This window comes from Dendrobates tinctorius, unplaced genomic scaffold (genome assembly GCF_039654945.1).
Source record: "Dendrobates tinctorius isolate UK_male_01 unplaced genomic scaffold, ASM3965494v1 ptg000058l, whole genome shotgun sequence".
Lineage (NCBI taxonomy): Eukaryota > Metazoa > Chordata > Amphibia > Anura > Dendrobatidae > Dendrobates > Dendrobates tinctorius.
This window is the reverse complement of record NW_027361726.1, coordinates 9,281,138-9,300,799: the sequence shown is the minus strand read 5'-3', so window position 1 is coordinate 9,300,799 and position 19,662 is coordinate 9,281,138. Positions and strand designations below refer to the sequence as shown.

At 39.9% G+C, this 19,662-nt stretch overlaps 1 protein-coding gene across 3 annotated transcripts in view; it reads right to left on the bottom strand.

The window, feature by feature from the left end:
• Nucleotides 1-7,353: 7,353 nt before the first annotated feature.
• TRAF3 (TNF receptor associated factor 3) overlaps nucleotides 7,354-19,662 on the bottom strand; it is a 124,427-nt gene continuing 112,118 nt past the window's right edge. For all 3 annotated transcript variants that reach the window (XM_073578018.1, XM_073578016.1, XM_073578017.1), the window contains exons 8-11: nucleotides 17,608-17,700; nucleotides 15,846-15,986; nucleotides 9,477-9,645; nucleotides 7,354-8,900 (exon numbers count right to left, since the gene is read on the bottom strand). In XM_073578018.1, coding sequence (XP_073434119.1) covers nucleotides 8,329-8,900; nucleotides 9,477-9,645; nucleotides 15,846-15,986; nucleotides 17,608-17,700 — 975 coding nt within the window. In that variant the 3' untranslated portion in view covers nucleotides 7,354-8,328. The remainder of the gene's footprint in view (nucleotides 8,901-9,476; nucleotides 9,646-15,845; nucleotides 15,987-17,607; nucleotides 17,701-19,662) is intronic.

Genomic DNA, 19,662 nt, shown 5'->3' with positions numbered 1-19,662 from the left:
CCTCTGGAGTATCCGTCCTGTCCCTTCTTTACATAAACTATAATTTGAAGGCCACTGTGTAATACTGAATTTCTCCTGTAGGGGCACTGCAGGGAAATTAAGCACTTACTGCAAAGGTATACACGCAGTTTCCCCAGCAGGAGCACACCATGTGATCATCTTATCTTTAAAGGACACTTGAAAAAAAAAAAAAAAATCAACTTTCTTAGAAACGATCAGAATAATTTACAAAAGCAAAAACCTGGAATCCAGGATAAAATTCTACATTTTATTACTTTAGAATATATTTGAGGGACTGAATCCAGACATCAATGTGTAATTTTTATAATTATTTTAATTATTTTTTTTTAATTATTATGAAAAGACCCCAATGTACACAGACAGTACATGATAAATTCCTCATTCTCACAGCATCTTCCTCTGAATATTTACTACTTTTGGTATTTTTTTTTTTTTATTTTGCTGAGTCTTATTTCCTTTTGGCTTTTACATTAAAATGAGCACCAATGATCTGTATGTGACAGGGAAGCAGCGTCTCTACACAAAAACAACATTTAATCCTGCACCTGAACACAATCTGCCTCATTGTCCTCTTGCGTCTCAGGTCTTAGCGCTTCTTCGGTTGCAATCTACAGGAATAGTGCAGATATTTTGAATTAAGTGCCCTGTCGCCGTCACCTGTGCTCACTGAAGACCTATAGACCGACGGATCCACCATGTTGGATTAAAGAGGTCAGTGAGGCACTCGACACCTCATGTCATAATATAACAATGTAATACACCATTATAAAAATAATAATCTTAGCAGCTTATCTTGGTCACATAACGGACCGATGCATAACTGGAAGCTTCTGGGCCCCCACTCTGTAACAGGACCCCATCAATCGCTGGTCACTTACACTATTTAGGGCAGTGTTGTGGGAACCCGAAACCTTAAAACCCCTTATAGTTCATTGGAAGTCCAGATACCCCCGATGGGGCCTAAACGACCCATGAAGAGCACTGGATCTACTGTAACCTAATACGGTTTCTGACCTATGAGAATTAGACTTTTACGGGCCTGTCCGAACAGGCCGGCAGTCAGCTTCATATATGCCCATGAGGCCATTGAGTTGGCCTAACTCACTATTAACCCTTTAGGTTATCACACCTTCTCAGAAGTGATCGCTGGGAAAGTAGGGATCATCCCTATAAATTATAATCACAGTGGTATGTAAAAATCTGGGCTCTCCTGGTGAAACTGACTGCTATTGTGAACAGTTAACCAAGTTGAAAATGAAATTGTCTAAATGGCCTGAAGTCACAAATGACACATTTCCTTTATATTTTAGGCAAAAAAAAAATTATATATATATTGACTTTTTTCATTTTAAAAATGACAAAAAGGAAAATGGGCTGATGCAAAAGTTAGGAGTTTTGTGCGTTCCGGTAGATTTGACCAAGGCTTCAGACCTTAATTAGCCTGTTAGGATTGTGGCTCGTTCACCATCATCGTTAGGAAAGGCCAGGTGATGCAAATTCTCCAGCTTTATAAAAACCCAGCCTCCTGTAACCTTGTGCCAAAAAAATGCAGCCATGGGTTCTTCTAAGCAGCTGCCGAGCACTGTGAAAATGAAAATGGTGGAGGCCCACTAGGCAGGAGAAGGATATAAGAAAATAGCAAAGCGTTTCCAAGTTGCCCTTTCATCAGTTCGAAATGTAATTTAGAAATGGCAGCTACCAGGAACAGCGGAGGGCAAGATAAGGTCTGGAAGACCAATGAAAATTTCAGTGAGAGCTGCTCGTAGGATTGCTACAGAGGCAAGTTAGAATCCCCGCTTGACTGACTGCAAAAGACCTTCAGAAAGATTTAGCAGACTCTTGAGTTGTGATACATTGTTCTACTGTTCAGAGACACCTGCACAAATATGGCCTTCATGGAAGAGTCTTCAGAAGAAAACCTCTCCTGTGTCCTCACCATAAAATTCAGTGTCAGAAGTATGCAAAAGAACATCTAAACAAACCTGATGCATTTTTGAGACAAGTCCCGTGACCAATGAGAAAAAGGTAGAAATCTTTGACCACAATGACCAAAGGGAAGTGTGGAGAAAAAAAGGCACAGAATTTCAGGAAAAGAACATCTCTGTAACCATGAAGCAAGGGGTTGGATGTTGGATCAATCATGCTTTGAGGTTGTTTTGTAGCCAATGGCACCGGGAATATTTCACGGGTAGAGGGAAGAATGGATTCAATGAAATTTCCACAAATTCTTGATGCAAACATAAAACCATCTGTAAAAAAAGGTGAAGATGAAACGAGGAAGAGGATGGCTTCTACAAATGGATAATAATACTAAACACACGTCACAATCCACAATAGATGACCTCAAAATGTGCAAGCTGAAGGTTTTACAATGGCCCTCACAGTGCCCTGATCTGATCATCATTGCTATTTTGAGGTCTAGCCACAGATTTTCAGAGGATGAAAGACGCCCCAGGAATCTCACAGAGGAATTCTCCAAGTTAGAATGGAGGAAAATCCCTCACACAAGAACTGAAAGACTCTTGTCTGGCTACAAAAAGCATTTACAAGCTGTGATACTTTCAAAATTAGGTGCAACCAGGTATTAACAACACAATGTAAAAGATGCGAAAATATATATTTTTTGCTTAAAATACAAAGGAAATGCGTAATCTTTAACTTTAGGCCTTTAGAGATTATTTCATCCTCAACTTGCTTAACTGTTCACAACAGTAATTTTGACCAGGGATGCCCAAACTTTTAAACGCTACTTTTTTTTTTTCAAGATTCCATAGATCAGAACCGACCAGGATAACAAACAACAGCTATCATTAAAGAGATATTCCCATTTCCAAGAGCTTATCCTAATACATAGCAGGTGTAATAATATTAGGAAATGCCTGCAATTAGAAATATAGTATAGTTCTTCTGATTACTCATGTTGTTTACCCCATGTGCAGGGTATTGCAGTAGGCTAGGTATCCATGGTTACGACCGCTAACATCTGTCACTATATGAGTGGTCATAACCATGGATACTTAAGCTACTGCAATGTGCTGCACATGGGGTAAGCTACATAGCTAATCAGAACTACTGTATACTACATTTCTAATTTGACCTTTCTCTTATTATTATACAGTTAGGTCCATATATATTTGGACAGAGACAACATTTTTCTAATTTTGGTTCTATACATTACCACAATGAATTTTAACCAAAACAATTCAGATGCAGTTGAAGTTCAGACTTTCAGCTTTCATTTGAGGGTATCCACATTAAAATTGGATGAAGGGATTAGGAGTTTCAGCTCCTTAGCATGTGACACTCTGCTTTTAAAGGGACCAAAAGTAATTGGACAATTGACTCCAAGGCTATTTCATGGACAGGTGTGGGCAATCCCTTCGTTATGTCATTCTCAATTAAGCAGATAAAAGGCCTGGAGTTGATTTGAGGTGTGGTGCTTGCATTTGGAAGGTTTTGCTGTGACGGAAACATTCGGTCAAAGGAGCTCTCCATGCAGGTGAAACAAGCCATCCTTAAGCTGCAAAAACAGAAAAAACCCATCCAAGAAATTGCTACAACATTAGGAGTGGCAAAACCTACAGTTTGGTACATCCTGAGAAAGAAAGAAAGCACTGGTGAACTCATCAATGCAAAAAGACCTGGGTGCCCACGGAAGACAACAGTGGTGGATGATCGCAGAATAATCTTCATGGTGAAGAGAAACCCCTAAACAACAGCCAACCAAGTGAACAACACTCTCCAGGAGGTTGGCGTATCAATATCCAAATCTACCATAAAGAGAAGACTGCATGAAAGTAAATACAGAGGGTTCACTGCACGGTGCAAGCCACTCATAAGCATCAAGAATAAAAAGGCTAGACTGGACTTTGCTAAAAAACATCTAAAAAAGCCAGCCCAGTTCTGGAAGAACATTCTTTGGACAGATGAAACCAAGATCAACCTCTACCAGAATGATGGAAAGAGAAAAGTATGGCGAAGGCATGGTACAGCTCATGATCCAAAGCATACCACATCATCTGTAAAACACGGTGGAGGCAGTGTGATGGCTTGGGCATGCATGGCTGCCAGTGGCACTGGGTCACTAGTGTTTATTGATGATGTGACACAGGACAGAAGCAGCTGAATGAATTCTGAGGTATTCAGAGCCATACTGTGTGCTCAGATCCAGCCAAATGCAGCCAAACTGATTGGTCGTCGTTTCATACTACAGATGGACAATGACCCAAAACATAAAGCCAAAGCAACCCAGGAGTTTATTAAAGCAAAGAAGTGGAATATTCCTGAATGGCCAAGTCAGTCACCTGATCTCAACCCAATTGAGCATGCATTTCACTTGTTAAAGACTAAACTGCACACAGAAAGGCCCACAAACAAACAGCAACTGCAAACCACCGCAATGAAGGCCTGGCAGAGCATCAAAAAGGAGGAAACACAGCGTCTGGTGATGTCCATGAGTTCAAGACTTCAGGCAGTCATTGCCAACAAAGGGTTTTCAACCAAGTACTAGAAATGAACATTTTATTACAATTATTTAATCTGTCCAATTACTTTTGGTCCCTTTAAAAACAGGGTGGCACATGTTAAGCAGCTGAAACTCCTAAACCCTTCATCCAATTTTAATGTGGATACCCTCAAATGAAAGCTGAAAGCCTGAACTTCAACTGCATCTGAATTGTTTTGTTTAAAATTCATTGTGGTAATGTCTAGAACCAAAATTAGAAAAATGTTCTCTGTCCAACTATATATGGACCTAACTGTATCTACTACATATTGTGATAGGTTCTTAAGAGATTGGAAATAACCCTTTACTGATTGTCTTAATGGCCGATGTCAGCATCTGGCTTCATTTAATACATGTATATTGTGTATAACTTCCAGCCTGAGGCAATATGGAAAGTTTTGTTTTGTTTTTAACTTCTATGCTTCGCCTGGATCCAATCCTAGTTTTGGCCCAAAACATGATTTAAAAAAAAAAAAAAAAAGTTTATATTTGAAGGAGCAATGCGACCACCACAATGGCTGCTGACAGCTGTTCTTGCCTCCCACTGTAACTGGCAGTGAAACACTAGGCCTCAAAGTTTCACCAAGAGGCCTTGACCAATCAGATTCCACTTTTTAATTTTTCAGTGCGGATTAGAAAATAAAAAGTGAACTCTGATTGGTTGCTAAGGGGACCATAGCAACCCGTCTGTATGGCTCCCTTCTCTGTTGTGTTTTAGTCACGTCTCCCCAAAGGCCTGTCCATAGTACAACATATTATAAAAAAAGAAATAAAAACAGACTTATTGTGACAAAATAACTTCTTCCTATCTATCATTTTGTCAGTCTAAAATCTAATTTTGGTAGAAAATAACTTGCGTAGTAAATATATATTTATATACTGATCCTGTAAAGATGTGTAAAAAAATAAAAAAAAATTGGTTCCTATCTATTATCCTAGATGCTACATAAGCGTGGTCTCGCTCTGGGGTGACGTCTACATCATTCCCCTCCAGATTTTGGACCAGGCGAGAAAAATCTCTAATACTGTAAACATTTTTTTCTATCACGTGACTGTAGAAAAAGCATGGCGACGGCGTATAAAGTCCCTCTGTATGAGACAGCAGGGAGACTCTGGGCTACAGAGCTTACAATCAGTTTTTGTTTTTTTTGTGCTGGAGATTCTGGAGGTACATTTTGTAACAAGAACCACAGAAACATAAGCAAAAAAAAAAAAAAAAGTACATATATAATCATAGGTTGTGTCCAATAAGAAAGCTATGGGATAGCGTTAACGCAGTGACTGTAGATGAGCGCCGTAATATGGCGGCTATAACGTGTCTACAACTATCCATATGACAGGCAACCAATTCAAGGACCCTTCTAAGAAGGTGCCATTTTTTTTTCCCCTTTAAGACCTCATAGGCTGCAGTGCTACGAACACTAGTGCAGCCCACAAAATGGCTGCCTCCACTAAGATTAGACATTTTATTTCCATTCAGGGGTGGGGAGGCATGGGGGAGTGAACATGAATAATAAGGCTTTTACAGGCGAAATGCGACAATCGGGTGACCAGTTGGAATTTTTTGAAAAAAGTAAACTGGTTGCCATGAACAATGCTTCTATTTTTTTACGTGCTTGCTGAATTACAGACTTTCCTCACTGTCACATCAACCTCACACTTTAAACATGCAGTTTCTTCTGTTGAAACGGTTACTACCCTCAATTTTATGCTACTGAATAAAAAGGCATAATAATGAGAAGCCAAGGGCACTAGCCAGGTAAACCTACTTTGGTTAGGCTAAATGACTGTCATATAGGCCCCTTGGCAGCTAGCCCCCAGTTGTCCCCTCGGGGGTGTGGTTTCAAGCTTTAGTAGTCCCCTTACAGCTACTGCAGGGCCCGCCCTTGCTTACTTATAGGCTCTCTGACCTTATGCAATCCTCCAACATTAGGGAGGGAGCGGTTCAAAGCCCTTATAACTTACATGACACCATAGCAAGCTATATATAATGCCCCTTATTTTATAATAGATCAATGAGAACAAATTAACAAAAAAACAAACAAATTTTTGCTGCGCATAGATGCAAGTGGCATCATACAAGGCGTCATAAGAGCACAGTGTGTCTCAGTAGTGCAGCCTCAGGTGTAAAGCCTTTAATGTCAGATCTTAACCTAGAAGGAAGACATCAATAAACGATTTTCTGTAATCTGTCAGTCGCTTTGCATTGGTTACCAAAAGACGTCATACCAAAAAATTACTATTTTTTTTTTTTACATATCTGGTTAGAGATGGTATGCAAGTTTCTTATTATTCCACGGCCTAAATGTAAATTCAAGTATTTGCTTTTGTATCTGATTTTGTAGCCTTGTTCTTTTCTCCATTCACATTTTGAAAGTTCCGCCTTTTGCATTCGCTTAGCGCCACCTTATTCCGTCATGTGATCTCTGTAACGGTTGGCGCAGCTTCCCACGATGCACTGCTGTTTGGGAACGGGAAATCACCAGACTTCTAGATTTAGCTTTGGATGTGAACGGAGCAGAAAAGGTCAAAATAAGTACAAACTAATTATATATTAACAACATTTTCTAATTTAAGTAAAGTTTGATGTTTTGTAACTGCAGAATTTTAATGTTAGCAGGTTGCATTTATTTTTGGACATCGGGATTTGGTGAGTGGCTGTCAGAACTACAAGTCCCAGAGTTCTAGAGATGATAAGAGCACAGACTGGTCATAGCGAAGCTTCAGAAGGTAACAAAGCGCAAATAAGCAGAATTCTAATCTGACCCTTGAAATAGGGATATAGCGCTACAACTTTTAGCTCACTCACATCAATGCAGAACCAGAGAAACCATGAAAGTCATTTATTGAGAACTCCAAAGTTCAACATATCCCTAGTTTAGGGTGAAAGCCCGAAGCCTGTTTCAGATGCATGGCATCGACGAAGCGTTCAGATATGTAATAATCATCATCATCGGTATCTTGTCATAACCTACGACATGTAGTTGGTTTTACATTTCAAAAGTGAAATAATACAATACCGAATAGCTTAGAAGTGATAACAAAAACCTGAGATGTTCCTGTTAAAAGCTTTAAGCGTATTCACCGGCAAAAAAAATAAAATAAAATGTCTGTGAGGACCATAATCGTAACATAGATGGATTTATGAAAGTCAATGGCATTGGGAAACCACAAGATGAGCAATAAAAAAATAATAATATTACTGATAAGGCAACAGTCCTTGGAAGCAATTCATTGGGGCCCAAATTCTTCCAATAGGACTCCCCCTTTGCCCCTCATTAACCCATGTCAATCCGGCATCAACACGGCAATATTGCTGATGGCGGCCAAGTCTAGCACCCAATGGGTTAATAGGAAGAACTTGGGGAAAAAATACATATATATATTTTTTTTTTTATAATGCCTGTGTCAACATTTTTGGAAAATAATATTTGGATAGTACAAAAAAAATATATCTTTCTAATATATTTTTTCATAGTTTGTTACCCCCTCCCTTAATCTGTTCTGTATACACCTTCATCCCTATAAAAAAAAGGAAAAAAAAAAGGAAAACGGCAACTTTCACAATGGTCACACTACTCAGATATCCAACGTTCTCATTAGCACAACATAAAGATTTCAATCCTCAGTATGGAAAGTTGTCGAGTCGGGCATTGGACCCCACATCCTTGTTCCATCAGACTTCTGTTCCAGCACCACCGGGTCCTCATCTAAACCTTCGGACCTCCCTCCTTTCAAGACTGTCGTACAAAACACCCCGAAGCTGGTCTGTCTTCTACCTGACAACACCTGGCTACCTACTATCAAGGGTCTGGCAGGTCCGAGGTATCCACTATGACTTTAATAAAAATAGTATCATCTTTAATGTACGTCCCATTCTCTAAGACGCTTTGGGCGACAAATACAGGGCATCCAGAGGCGATGTTCATTTCCCCGGTGGGTTTTTTGAAGCTACTGCTGTTTGGATCTGGCTTGAACGCATCTCCTAAGTGTCGTCTTGATGGCCCCTGGTCCATGAGCATGAGGCTGACTTTTTGCTTAAAGGGCCAAGGCAGCAGAGCGTCGTACTCTCCTCTCATGATCACGAAGAATAGGGACAGGTGCGTGTTCTTCCCCATGCCATCCCCATTGAGATAAACCCTTGCACACATCTTATATCCAAAGTATCCAGTGTAAAAGGGCTGGCTGTACAAAGATAATGTCTTTCCCATAACAGCCTCCTGCTTCCGTCTCTTGTAATCTCGGATCTTCCAGATTAGGATCCCGTTGTAACTTGCCGTTTCCAGTACTTGGAACCTGAGGTCCATATCGGCAAGACGGATGTCGTGAACGCTCAGCATTTGATCGTGTCTGTTAATCTGTGTCTCCAAGACACCTTAGGAAGGGGGAAAAAAAGGAACACTTGTAACTCACTGGACAATACAATATGGCTCCAACATTGGCCAAATCATGCCAAAGAAAAGGGTATAATTACACTGGAAGCAGAAGACCCTGAAGACACCATCCAGTCTAAACAAGGTCTTACCTATTGACTGGATCAGTGATGGTTCAACTTCTGGGGCCTGTACTCATCACCAGAATGGGAGGACTTGAGTTACTCATTCTACCCTGGCTGAAAATCGACAGCCTGGAGGAGATGCATGGAGTGGCCAGTTATATACCATAGACACTTCAGATACAGCTGAAAGGTCTACGTAAGTGTTAACTCTACTGGGAGCTGCAAAGATTGAACAGAACCGAGGTCCTATTAACCACTGTTCTTCTCTACCAACAAGACCATGGCAAGGACGAGTCTATAGCACTGATGAACATAGCCAAGCACATTCAGTGGAACGGTGGGGTGGGTGCTTGATCACAGTCATTCTGGTGAGAGGTAAGGGGACCCACGTCAATCTAACCGTTATCACCTATCCTGCCTCGATCAATGTTAACAGAAAGCTAATGGTCTCACCAGGATTCCAAGCAGCTGCTGTTTTACCGATGACTTCTAATTGTGACAAACGAGTTTTTAATAACTCAAGGCCGCTTTTCACACCATCATCGTCATCTTCAATCTGCCGTAAGCCCCGAATTTCCTTGTCCAAGTCTTTCAGTTTGTCTGCTTGGCCTTCAATCACCCTCTGTACAAAGAAACCAAAATAAAATGTAGTTAAGAAAAAAAAATGTAGTTCACTGAAACGCCAATGATAAAATAAAAATCACAATATTATTGGTGGTTTCTTAAAACAGTCCGCCATCTTGTCCCAATATATCCCCTCACTGCCCACTTGGCCTCTTATATAATGCATATGGGGGCACCTTTTTCCACATCTCATGAATGTTCTTTCTGTAGAGGAAAGATGGCACTCCCAACTTGGGTGCAGACAATGAACAAGTTCTAAAGCTTGCAGAACAGTTGGTGCAGCTCTGCAGTTTGCAGGATGTAACGCAGGATGAGTACATGATAAGTAATGTAATGTATGTACATAGTGACTGCACCAGCAGAATAGTGAGTGCAGCTCTGGTGTATAATACAGGATGTAACTGAGGATCAGTAATGTAATGTATGTACATAGTGACTGCACCAGCAGAATAGTGAGTGCAGCTCTGGTGTATAATACAGGATGTAACTCAGGATCAGTAATGTAATGTACACAGGGACTGTACCAGCAGAATAGTGAGCGCAGCTCTGGGGTAGAATACAGGATGCAACTCAGGATCAGTAATGTTATGCATGTACACAGTGACTGCACCAGCAGAATAGTGAGGGCAGCTCTGGAATATAATACAGGATGTAACTCAGGATCAGTAATGTAATGTACACAGGGACTTTACCAGCAGAATAGTGAGTGCAGCTCTGGGGTATAATACAGGATGTAACTCAGGATCAGTAATGTAATGTATGTACACAGTGACTGCACCAGCAGAATAGAGAATGCAGCTCTGGAGTATAATACAGGATGTAACTCAGGATCAGTAATGTATTGTATGTACACAGGGACTGTACCAGCAGAATAGTGAGTGCAGCTCTGGGGTATAATACAGGATGTAACTCAGGATCAGTAAAGTAATGTACACTCACTGGCCACTTTATTAGGTACACCATGCTAGTAAGGGGTTGGACCCCCTTTTGCCTTCAGAACTGCCTCAATTCTTCGTGGCAGAGATTCAACAAGGTGCTGGAAGCATTCCTCAGAGATTTTGGACCATATTGACATGATGGCATCACACAGTTGGCGCAGATTTGTCGGCTGCACATCCCTGATGCGAATCTCCCGTTCCACCACATCCCAAAGATGCTCTATTGGATTGAGATCTGGTGACTGAGGAGGCCATTTGAGTACAGTAAACTCATTGTCATGTTCAAGAAACCAATCTGAGATGATTCGAGCTTTAGGACATGGCGCATTATCCTGCTGAAAGTAGCCATCAGATGTTGGGTACATTGTGGTCATAAAGGGATGGACATGGTCAGCAACAATACTCAGGTAGGCTGTGGCGTTGCAACGATGCTCAATTGGTACCAAGGGGCCCAAAGAGTGCCCAGAAAAAATTCCCCACACCATGACACCACCACCACCAGCCTGAACCGTTGATACAAGGCAGGATGGATCCATGCTTTCATGTTGTTTACGCCAAATTCTGACCCTACCATCCGAATGTCGCAGCAGAAATCGAGACTCATCAGACCAGGCAACGTTTTTCCAATCTTCTACTGTCCAATTTCGATGAGCTTGTGCAAATTGTAGCCTCAGTTTCCTGTTCTTAGCTGAGAGGAGTGGTACCCAGTGTGGTCTTCTGCTGCTGTAGCCCATCTGCCTCAAAGTTCGACGCACTGTGCGTTCAGAGATGCTCTTCTGGCCACCTTGGTTGTAACGGGTGGCAATTTGAGTCACTGTTGCCTTTCTATCAGCTCGAACCAGTCTGCCCATTCTCCTCTGACCTCTGGCATCAACATGGCATTTCCGGCCACAGAACTGCCGCTCCCTGGATTTTTTTTCTTTTTCGGACCATTCTCTGTAAACCCTAGAGATGGTTGTGCGTGAAAATCCCAGTAGATCAGCAGTTTCTGAAATTCTCAGACCAGCCCTTCTGGCACCAACAATCATGCCACGTTCAAAGGCACTCAAATCACCTTTCTTCCCCATACTGATGCTCGGTTTGAACTGCAGGAAATTGTCTTGACCATGTCTACATGCCTAAATGCACTGAGTTGCCGCCATGTGATTGGCTGATTAGAAATTAAGTCTTAACACACAGTTGGACAGGTGTACCTAATAAAGTGGCCAGTGAGTGTATGTACACAGTGACTGCACCAGCAGAATAGTGAGGGCAGCTCTGGAATAGAATACAGGATGTAACTCAGGATCAGTAATGTAATGTATGCACACAGTGACTGCACCAGCGGAATATTGAGTACAGCTCTGTGTATAATACAAGATCTAACTCAGGATAAGATAAGTACAGGATCAATAATGTAATGCGTGTACACAGTGACTGCACCAGCAGAATAGCGAGTACAGCTCTGGAGTATAGTACACGATGTAACTCAGGATCAGTAATGTAATGTGTGTACACAGTAACTGCACCAGCAGAATAGTGAGTACAGCTCTGGAGTATAATACACGATGTAACTCAGGATCAGTAATGTAATATGTGTACACAGTAACTGCACCAGCAGAATAGCGAGTACAGCTCTGGGGTATAATATAGGATGTAGCTCAGGATCAGTAATGTAATGTGTGTACACAGTAACTGCACCAGCAGAATAGTGAGTACAGCTCTGGAGTATAATACAGGATGTAACTCAGGATCAGTACAGGATAAGTAACGTAATACATTCAAAAGTTGATTTAACAGTTTATGTAGATTAATACTTTATTATTCAGCACTTATAGACTTGAGACTCCAGACGCAGATAATTAAGGTTCAGGAGTGAGTACAGTTGTTGAGCTCATCTATCCACAATCTTTGTTTCAGCTTTAAGATTTATTACTCAAGTGCATAAGAGGTCCTCGCATCCAAAACCGCAGCGGGTATTTCCTGCAAGACTGGCAGCCACAAGTAAACCACAGCCCAGCAGTGCCAGCTACAACACAGGGCTGTGAATTACATGCAGGAAGAACACTAATAGCATAAATAACCATTTCCTAATAAAGCGGTAGAAATTAGAAACAGTCTCTGTAAAAGATGGAGCCTTCCAAAGACATTGACGGCTCATCATTAAGTCACTGCATCAATGTTTGAGCTTTGAGGGTCCGACCAGGAGGGGGGAACAGTGGCTGCACGTTCTCATTCATGTTGGAGGAAAAAAGTCAGAAGTGGGCAATGCTCTTTACCCAGCATCAGGCATCTTTTATTTGGGGCTCAGTGAGGGTCTCGATGTTTATACCCTTGATAAAATCACACATCCATGGTAAATCTGGAGAGGCCATGTGCTCCAAGAGCCCCCTGAAAATATCCGCCCAAGCTCCAGACACTTATCAGAGCCACTTCTAATCTCCGGGGTCTAGATGAAGAAATGCAAATCCTTTCAGAGAAATTGCCCATTTCAGATAATTGTGAAACGGCTTTGTCAGAACGAGAAAAGTGTTCAAGTGTCGGTTCCCTGTTCCCTCTAATATCTTATATAATCTCCGGTTTCATCAGTGTGAGAATCTTACAGTCATTATTGTGGGGCAAGAATAGTAAGAAAACAGTGTAAAATTTTACTTTCAAAGCTCAAATGTAAGACTGGGGTTTTATTTGGCATCACCGGGAATAACGTCGCCACTGAGGTTCAGGATTATCAGAAATGCCAGAATATGAAGGATACCAACTAATGCTTCCTTGTGGTCACTGATCTCCGGCAGGGTCAACACCAGGAGTTTGTATGTTTTCCCCCGTGTTTGTGTGGGCTCCTCTAGACTGTGAGCCCCCAATGGGGACAGCGATGATGTCTAGTAAGTAAAATTAATAAAATAATTATTGGATCGGCATGTTTTCCTGGATGACTTGAAACCCTGTCCCTTCCTACCGTGTTCCTCTAAGGCCCAGTCCCTTTAGGGTGTCCCTGTAGCTTAGCGGCCCTGTCCCTTTAGAAAGGGCTGTCACTTTAAGGTGTTCCACCATGTCAGCACATCCCTTTAGTATATTTGCTCTACTCCTCCAAGCCCTTTCCCAGTCCTCCAAGCCTCCCTGTCCACTTTAGCTCCTGTTGTTTCCAGGGTGCCCTGTCTTGTCATTTTTCGGGTTTTCTTCCTGTGTCTTCTGAAGTCTTCTGTCCGCTACATTTAGCCATCCTGCCCTGTCCCATTAGCGTGTCCTGCATTGCCCCTGTAAGCAGGGCTGTGGAGTCGGAGTCGGAGTCGTGGAGTCGGTGCTCATTTTGGTGGAGTCGGAGTTGGTATAAAATGGACCGACTCCGACTCCTAAAATATATAATAAATTGGGTACAGTAATTCAATGCAGGATGTGCTGAATATTTTTTCATAGGAGTTTGGGAAAGTTATGAAATGTCCTATAAATGGCTGTTATATTCCTGATCTAAGGCTACATTCACACACAACGTTTTTCCTGTGTTTTTTGAGGATACGTTTTTCAGCTGCAAAAGCTGATCATCTTTTTAAAAAACTGCATCACCTGAAAGGTTTTTGAGCTCATAGATAATGTTTTCAATAGCAAAAGCAGATTAGAAATCTGCTCTATCTATATATCCATATCTGTCTATCCATATCATATCTGTACCAAAAAGAATGAAAACCGGGTAGTACACCAATATATATTCTGTTCTATCTAAACATCTTGATTATTGGATCATAAAAATGATTAAATGTCTGAGGTTCACATTGTACTACAATAAATTTTTCACTTAAATATAAGCAATATGTGTGTGAGTCGGAGTCGGAGTCGTGGAGTCGGAGTAAGGGAAATTGAGGAGTCGGAGTCGCAGGTTTGGCTTACCGACTCCACAGCCCTGCCTGTAAGGCCCATCTCTGTCCATTTTACACTCTGTCTCACACTTTTTAAGCCTCGTCTCTCTGTGATCTCCTTACTTGACCCTTCAGGTTGCGGCCCTGCCACTGTAGGGTGTTCTGTCCCGTTTCTCCCAACTCCTATCTTGCCCTTTTAAAATCCTGTGGCTTTATGGTGGCTGCAGTTTCGCTTTATGGTCCTGGTGCCATAAAGAAAGGAGTTTTCCCACCAGTGACATTTATGAGCCTTTTATAGGGTAGGTAGTCAACATTTGATCGCTGGAGGCGCCATACATCCTGCCGATAGGCAATAAATGTCATGAGTGGGAAAAACCCTTCTAAGGTCCAGTCAGGTAAATACAACTAAAGGAGAACTTCACATAAAAAACCCAAAACTTAACAATGACCAGTTTTAGGGTCTCCCGAGAAGGGATCAAAGGGATCTGAAAAATTAGCAAGATTTACTTATTTTTTAATTTCTTTGAATAGAAAGAATCTCATCTCATCTGTTTTCACAATGAACAGACCAGTGCTAGGATGAGCCAGCGGGATCTTTTAGGGAACAGAAGGGAAATGTAAATCCATAAGTGACTGGTTGGGTTTCATTGCTGCTAATGAGCAGCCTATTGACCCCAATGTCATCATCCTGGCACAGGCAGAAACCCCATAAGGAGAATCGACTCCTAGAAGAAGTACAATTTATGTGGCCAAGTATAGAGCTGGTTTATGGGGCTGCAAACTGGTCATCTGCCCTGGTCAACATGGTCTTGTGGTCCACAGTGAATGGAATCTCCTAACAGCTCTGTACATTGTGTAGTGGCTGTCGCTCTATTAACATCATAGGAGCTGAGCTAAAGTACTACGAAAGACCACTACATGGTGCATAGAGCTGAGCTGCAGGACCAAGAACGACCAGTACATGGTGAACAGAACTGAGATGCAGTACCAAGAACGACCACTACACGGTGCACAGAGCTGAGCTGCAGTACCAAGAACGGCAGCTACATGGTGCGCCGAGATAAGCTGCAGTACCAAGATAGGCCACTACATGGTGCACAGAGCTGCAGTGTTCCTGCGCTTCCTTTAGTGGTGGGATCTCCACTTGATAGGGGGGGTTCCTTGGGTTCAGACCCTTTAATCTGGTAATAATCGTGCATCCTGAGAACAGACCATCATTATTTTAGTCCTAGACCACCTCTTTAAATTATAAGAGAGAGTCAACTTTGGTTGTTAGCAATAACCCATTTTCTATAAAATCATCCAACTGCAGATTTACAAACAATGAAATTTGCCTTTTTTATATTTTTCATTTCATTTTGTGTCAGAGAGCTGCCATCTTTACAACACGTATCCAAAAGTAAATAATAATGCTGCAATTTGATAGATACCTGTAACTGGTGAATTTTTGATTCATTGTTTCTTAGGAGTTCTTTATGCCTTTCGATCTCTACTTCAAAGGTGCACATCTGGTTGTGTAGCAACTGGATACTTTTATTCTTATCGGAAGTTTCGTTTTGTAATTTTGACACCTGGGTTAAAAAAACAAATAAAATAATTAACAGTCAGTGTTATAGAGAAATGTCAGTTTGGTTATGATAGTCAATAGCGAATGCTGGAATAAAAATGAGAATATTTTGGAAGAGCAGATTTGCTTTCCTCCGCACACAACTGTCTGATTAATATTTTTGTTATGGTCCATAACAAAGTGTAGGAGAGGTCTAAATACGCTAAAAAAAGTTTTTTTGGACAGCAAAAATAAAAATTAAATAAAAAGTTAATTGTATGTATTTTTGGCTACAAGTTACTTTTGCAGTGGACTTTTTTGAAATATTCTCAACCATTTGTCTTTTACATCCTCTATGTACCAATATACATAGCAGACTGCAGAATGATTTGTGTGATTCTGGCCTGTCCTCTCCTAAACACTGTGACCACATCAAAGTTAAAACGGTTGTGCTATGTCTGCTTACAGGATAGTTCCCTATCCGCAGAGAGAGAACTCACTGATAGGTTCACTGGTGACTCATTCTGCAGCCTATGTACAGTGATACATAGAAGCTGTATAAACCAAGTTTCAATTTTTTTTCAAAATACATGAATTTACATTAAAAAATACCTTTAAAACCCCTTGAAAACATAAGAGTAAGAACATTTTCTTCTACTAACATTATTATTCAATAGCTTTCTTAACAATATACTACAATCACAAAACAGAAAAAAGCAGCAACTTTATAATATAAGGCTGTGTGCACACGCTGCAGATTGTGGTGCGGATTCATTTGTGCGGATTTAATAAAATCCGCAGGTGAAACCGCAGGTCAAAAGACCTGCGGTTTTACCTGCGGATTGCTCTGCGGTTTTTCATCTCCTCAATGGAGGAGATGGCAAACCGCAGCGTAATCCGCAGAAAGAATAGACATGTCAATTCTTTCTGCGGATTGAAAACCGCAGATAATCCACGTGGAAAATTCCGCACCGTCTGCACTGCGGTTTTTGATTCCCATAGGGAATCATGGTACTGTACACCGCAGCAAAAACTGCTGCGGACCCGCAGAGGCCAAAACCGCTGCGGGACCGCATCAAAATCCGCAGCGTGTGCACACAACCAAACCCCACTTTAATTCTGCATTGTTTAATAGCTCTGTGAACATGGGCATCAGGGTAAACAATGGCAGCTTTCATTCTGTCCACAGACCCAAAAACATGTATATTTTTGCATTTAATTTTTACTTAAAAGGGTTTTACAATAAGCTAAAGAAAAACAATTATACAAAAGTTAAAAAGGTAGAAAATATCCCCACTGGAGCAATAACACAGTTCGTTTCTGAATGTTGTTTTATACAAACAGAGAATAGGGCTGTGGTCAGGCGGACAAATCCTGGGATTTCCAAGTGATTCACAAATGTCAAGTAAAAGGAAGCAAACCCCATAAAAAAAAACAAAGTCAACAAAGAAAAAGAAATAACCCTCAGCATTATGATTACTTTTCTGTTTATTTAACTGGTGAGAAAAAAAAAAAATTATTCGCACAATTGTGTTCTGTTCGGTTTTCTTTTAATCATTTCTGTTTTTAATTTATTTTTGGATATATTGCAAGCATTTTAACATATTTCTTCGAGGCTTACTGGAAAATGCCAAAAAAAATATTACCTTGGTTTCTAAAAAACTGCTCCATTCTTTCATTAAATTTACATGCTGAACAGCAGAACTGGCTTCATGTGCTTTAATCTGCTGGTTTGTTCCCTGAAAGCAGAAAAGAAGTAATTAGATTTCTGTAGGGTCAGAATTATAGTAGTTCATAGGGGGCATTATTATAGTAGTTATATTCTTGTACATAGGGGCAGTATTATAGTAGTTATATTCTTGTACATAGGAGCAGTATTATAGTGGTTATATTCTTGTACATAGGAGCAGTATATAGCAGTTATATTCTTGTACATAGGAGCAGTATTATAGTAGTTATATTCTTGTACATAGGAGCAGTATTATAGTAGTTATATTCTTGTACATAGGGGGCAGTATTATAGTAGTTATATTCTTGTACATAGGAGCAGTATTATAGTAGTTATATTCTTGTACATAGGGGCAGTATTATAGTAGTTATATTCTTGTACATAGGGGCAGTATTATAGTAGTTATATTCTTGTACATAGGAGCAGTATTATAGTAGTTATATTCTTGTACATAGGGGGCAGTATTATAGTAGTTATATTCTTGTACATAGGGGGCAGTATTATAGTAGTTATATTCTTGTACATAGGAGCAGTATTATAGTAGTTACATTCTTGTACATAGAAGGCAGTATTATAGTAGTTATATTCTTGTACATAGTAGCAGTATTATAGTAGTTATATTCTTGTACATAGGAGCAGTATTATAGTAGTTATATTCTTGTACATGAGGGGCAGTATTATAGTAGTTATATTCTTGTACATAGAAGGCAGTATTATAGTAGTTATATTCTTGTACATAGTAACAGTATTATAGTAGTTATATTCTTGTACATAGTAGCAGTATTATAGTAGTTACATTCTTGTACATAGTAGCAGTATTATAGTAGTTATATTCTTGTACATAGGAGCAGTATTATAGTAGTTATATTCTTGTACATGAGAGGCAGTATTATAGTAGTTACATTCTTGTACATAGAAGGCAGTATTATAGTAGTTATATTCTTGTACATAGTAACAGTATTATAGTAGTTATATTCTTGTACATAGTAGCAGTATTATAGTAGTTACATTCTTGTACATAGTAGCAGTATTATAGTAGTTACATTCTTGTACATAGTAGCAGTATTATAGTAGTTATATTCTTGTACATAGGAGCAGTATTATAGTAGTTATATTATTGTACATGAGGGGCAGTATTATAGTAGTTATATTCTTGAACATAGGAGCAGTATTATAGTAGTTATATTCTTGTACATAGGAGGCAGTATTATAGTAGTTATATTCTTGTACATAGGAGCAGTATTATAGTAGTTATATTTTTGTACATAGGAGCAGTATTATAGTGGTTATATTCTTGTACATGGGGGCAGTATTATAGTAGTTATATTCTTGTACATAGGAGCAGTATTATAGTAGTTATATTCTTGTATATAGGTCGTAGTAATATAGTGGTTATATTCTTGTACATAGGTGCAGTATTATAGCAGTTGTACTCTTGTACATAGGGGGCAGTATTATAGTAGTTATATTCTTGCACATAAGGGTAGTATTATAGTAGTTATATTCTTGTACATAGGGGGCATTATTATAGTAGTTCTATTCTTGTACATAGGGAACAGTATTATAGTACTTATATTCTTGTACATAGGGGCAGTATTATAGCAGTTTTATTCTTGTACATAGAGGACAGTATTATAATAGTTATATTCTTGTACATAGAGAGCAGTATTATAGTGGTTATATTCTTGTACTTATGGGTAGTATTATAGTAGTTATATTCTTGTACATAGCGAGCATTATTATAGTAGTTATATTCTTGTACATAGGGGCAGTATTATAGTAGTTATATTCTTGTACATAGGGGCAGTATTATAGTAGTTATATTCTTGTACATAGGGATCAGTATTATAGTAGTTATATTCTTGTATATAGAGAGTATTATAGTAGTTGTATTCTTGTACATAGGAGCAGTATTATCTATATATATAAAACTGAATGTATGTGTGTATCACCAACCAATCACTAAGCATCT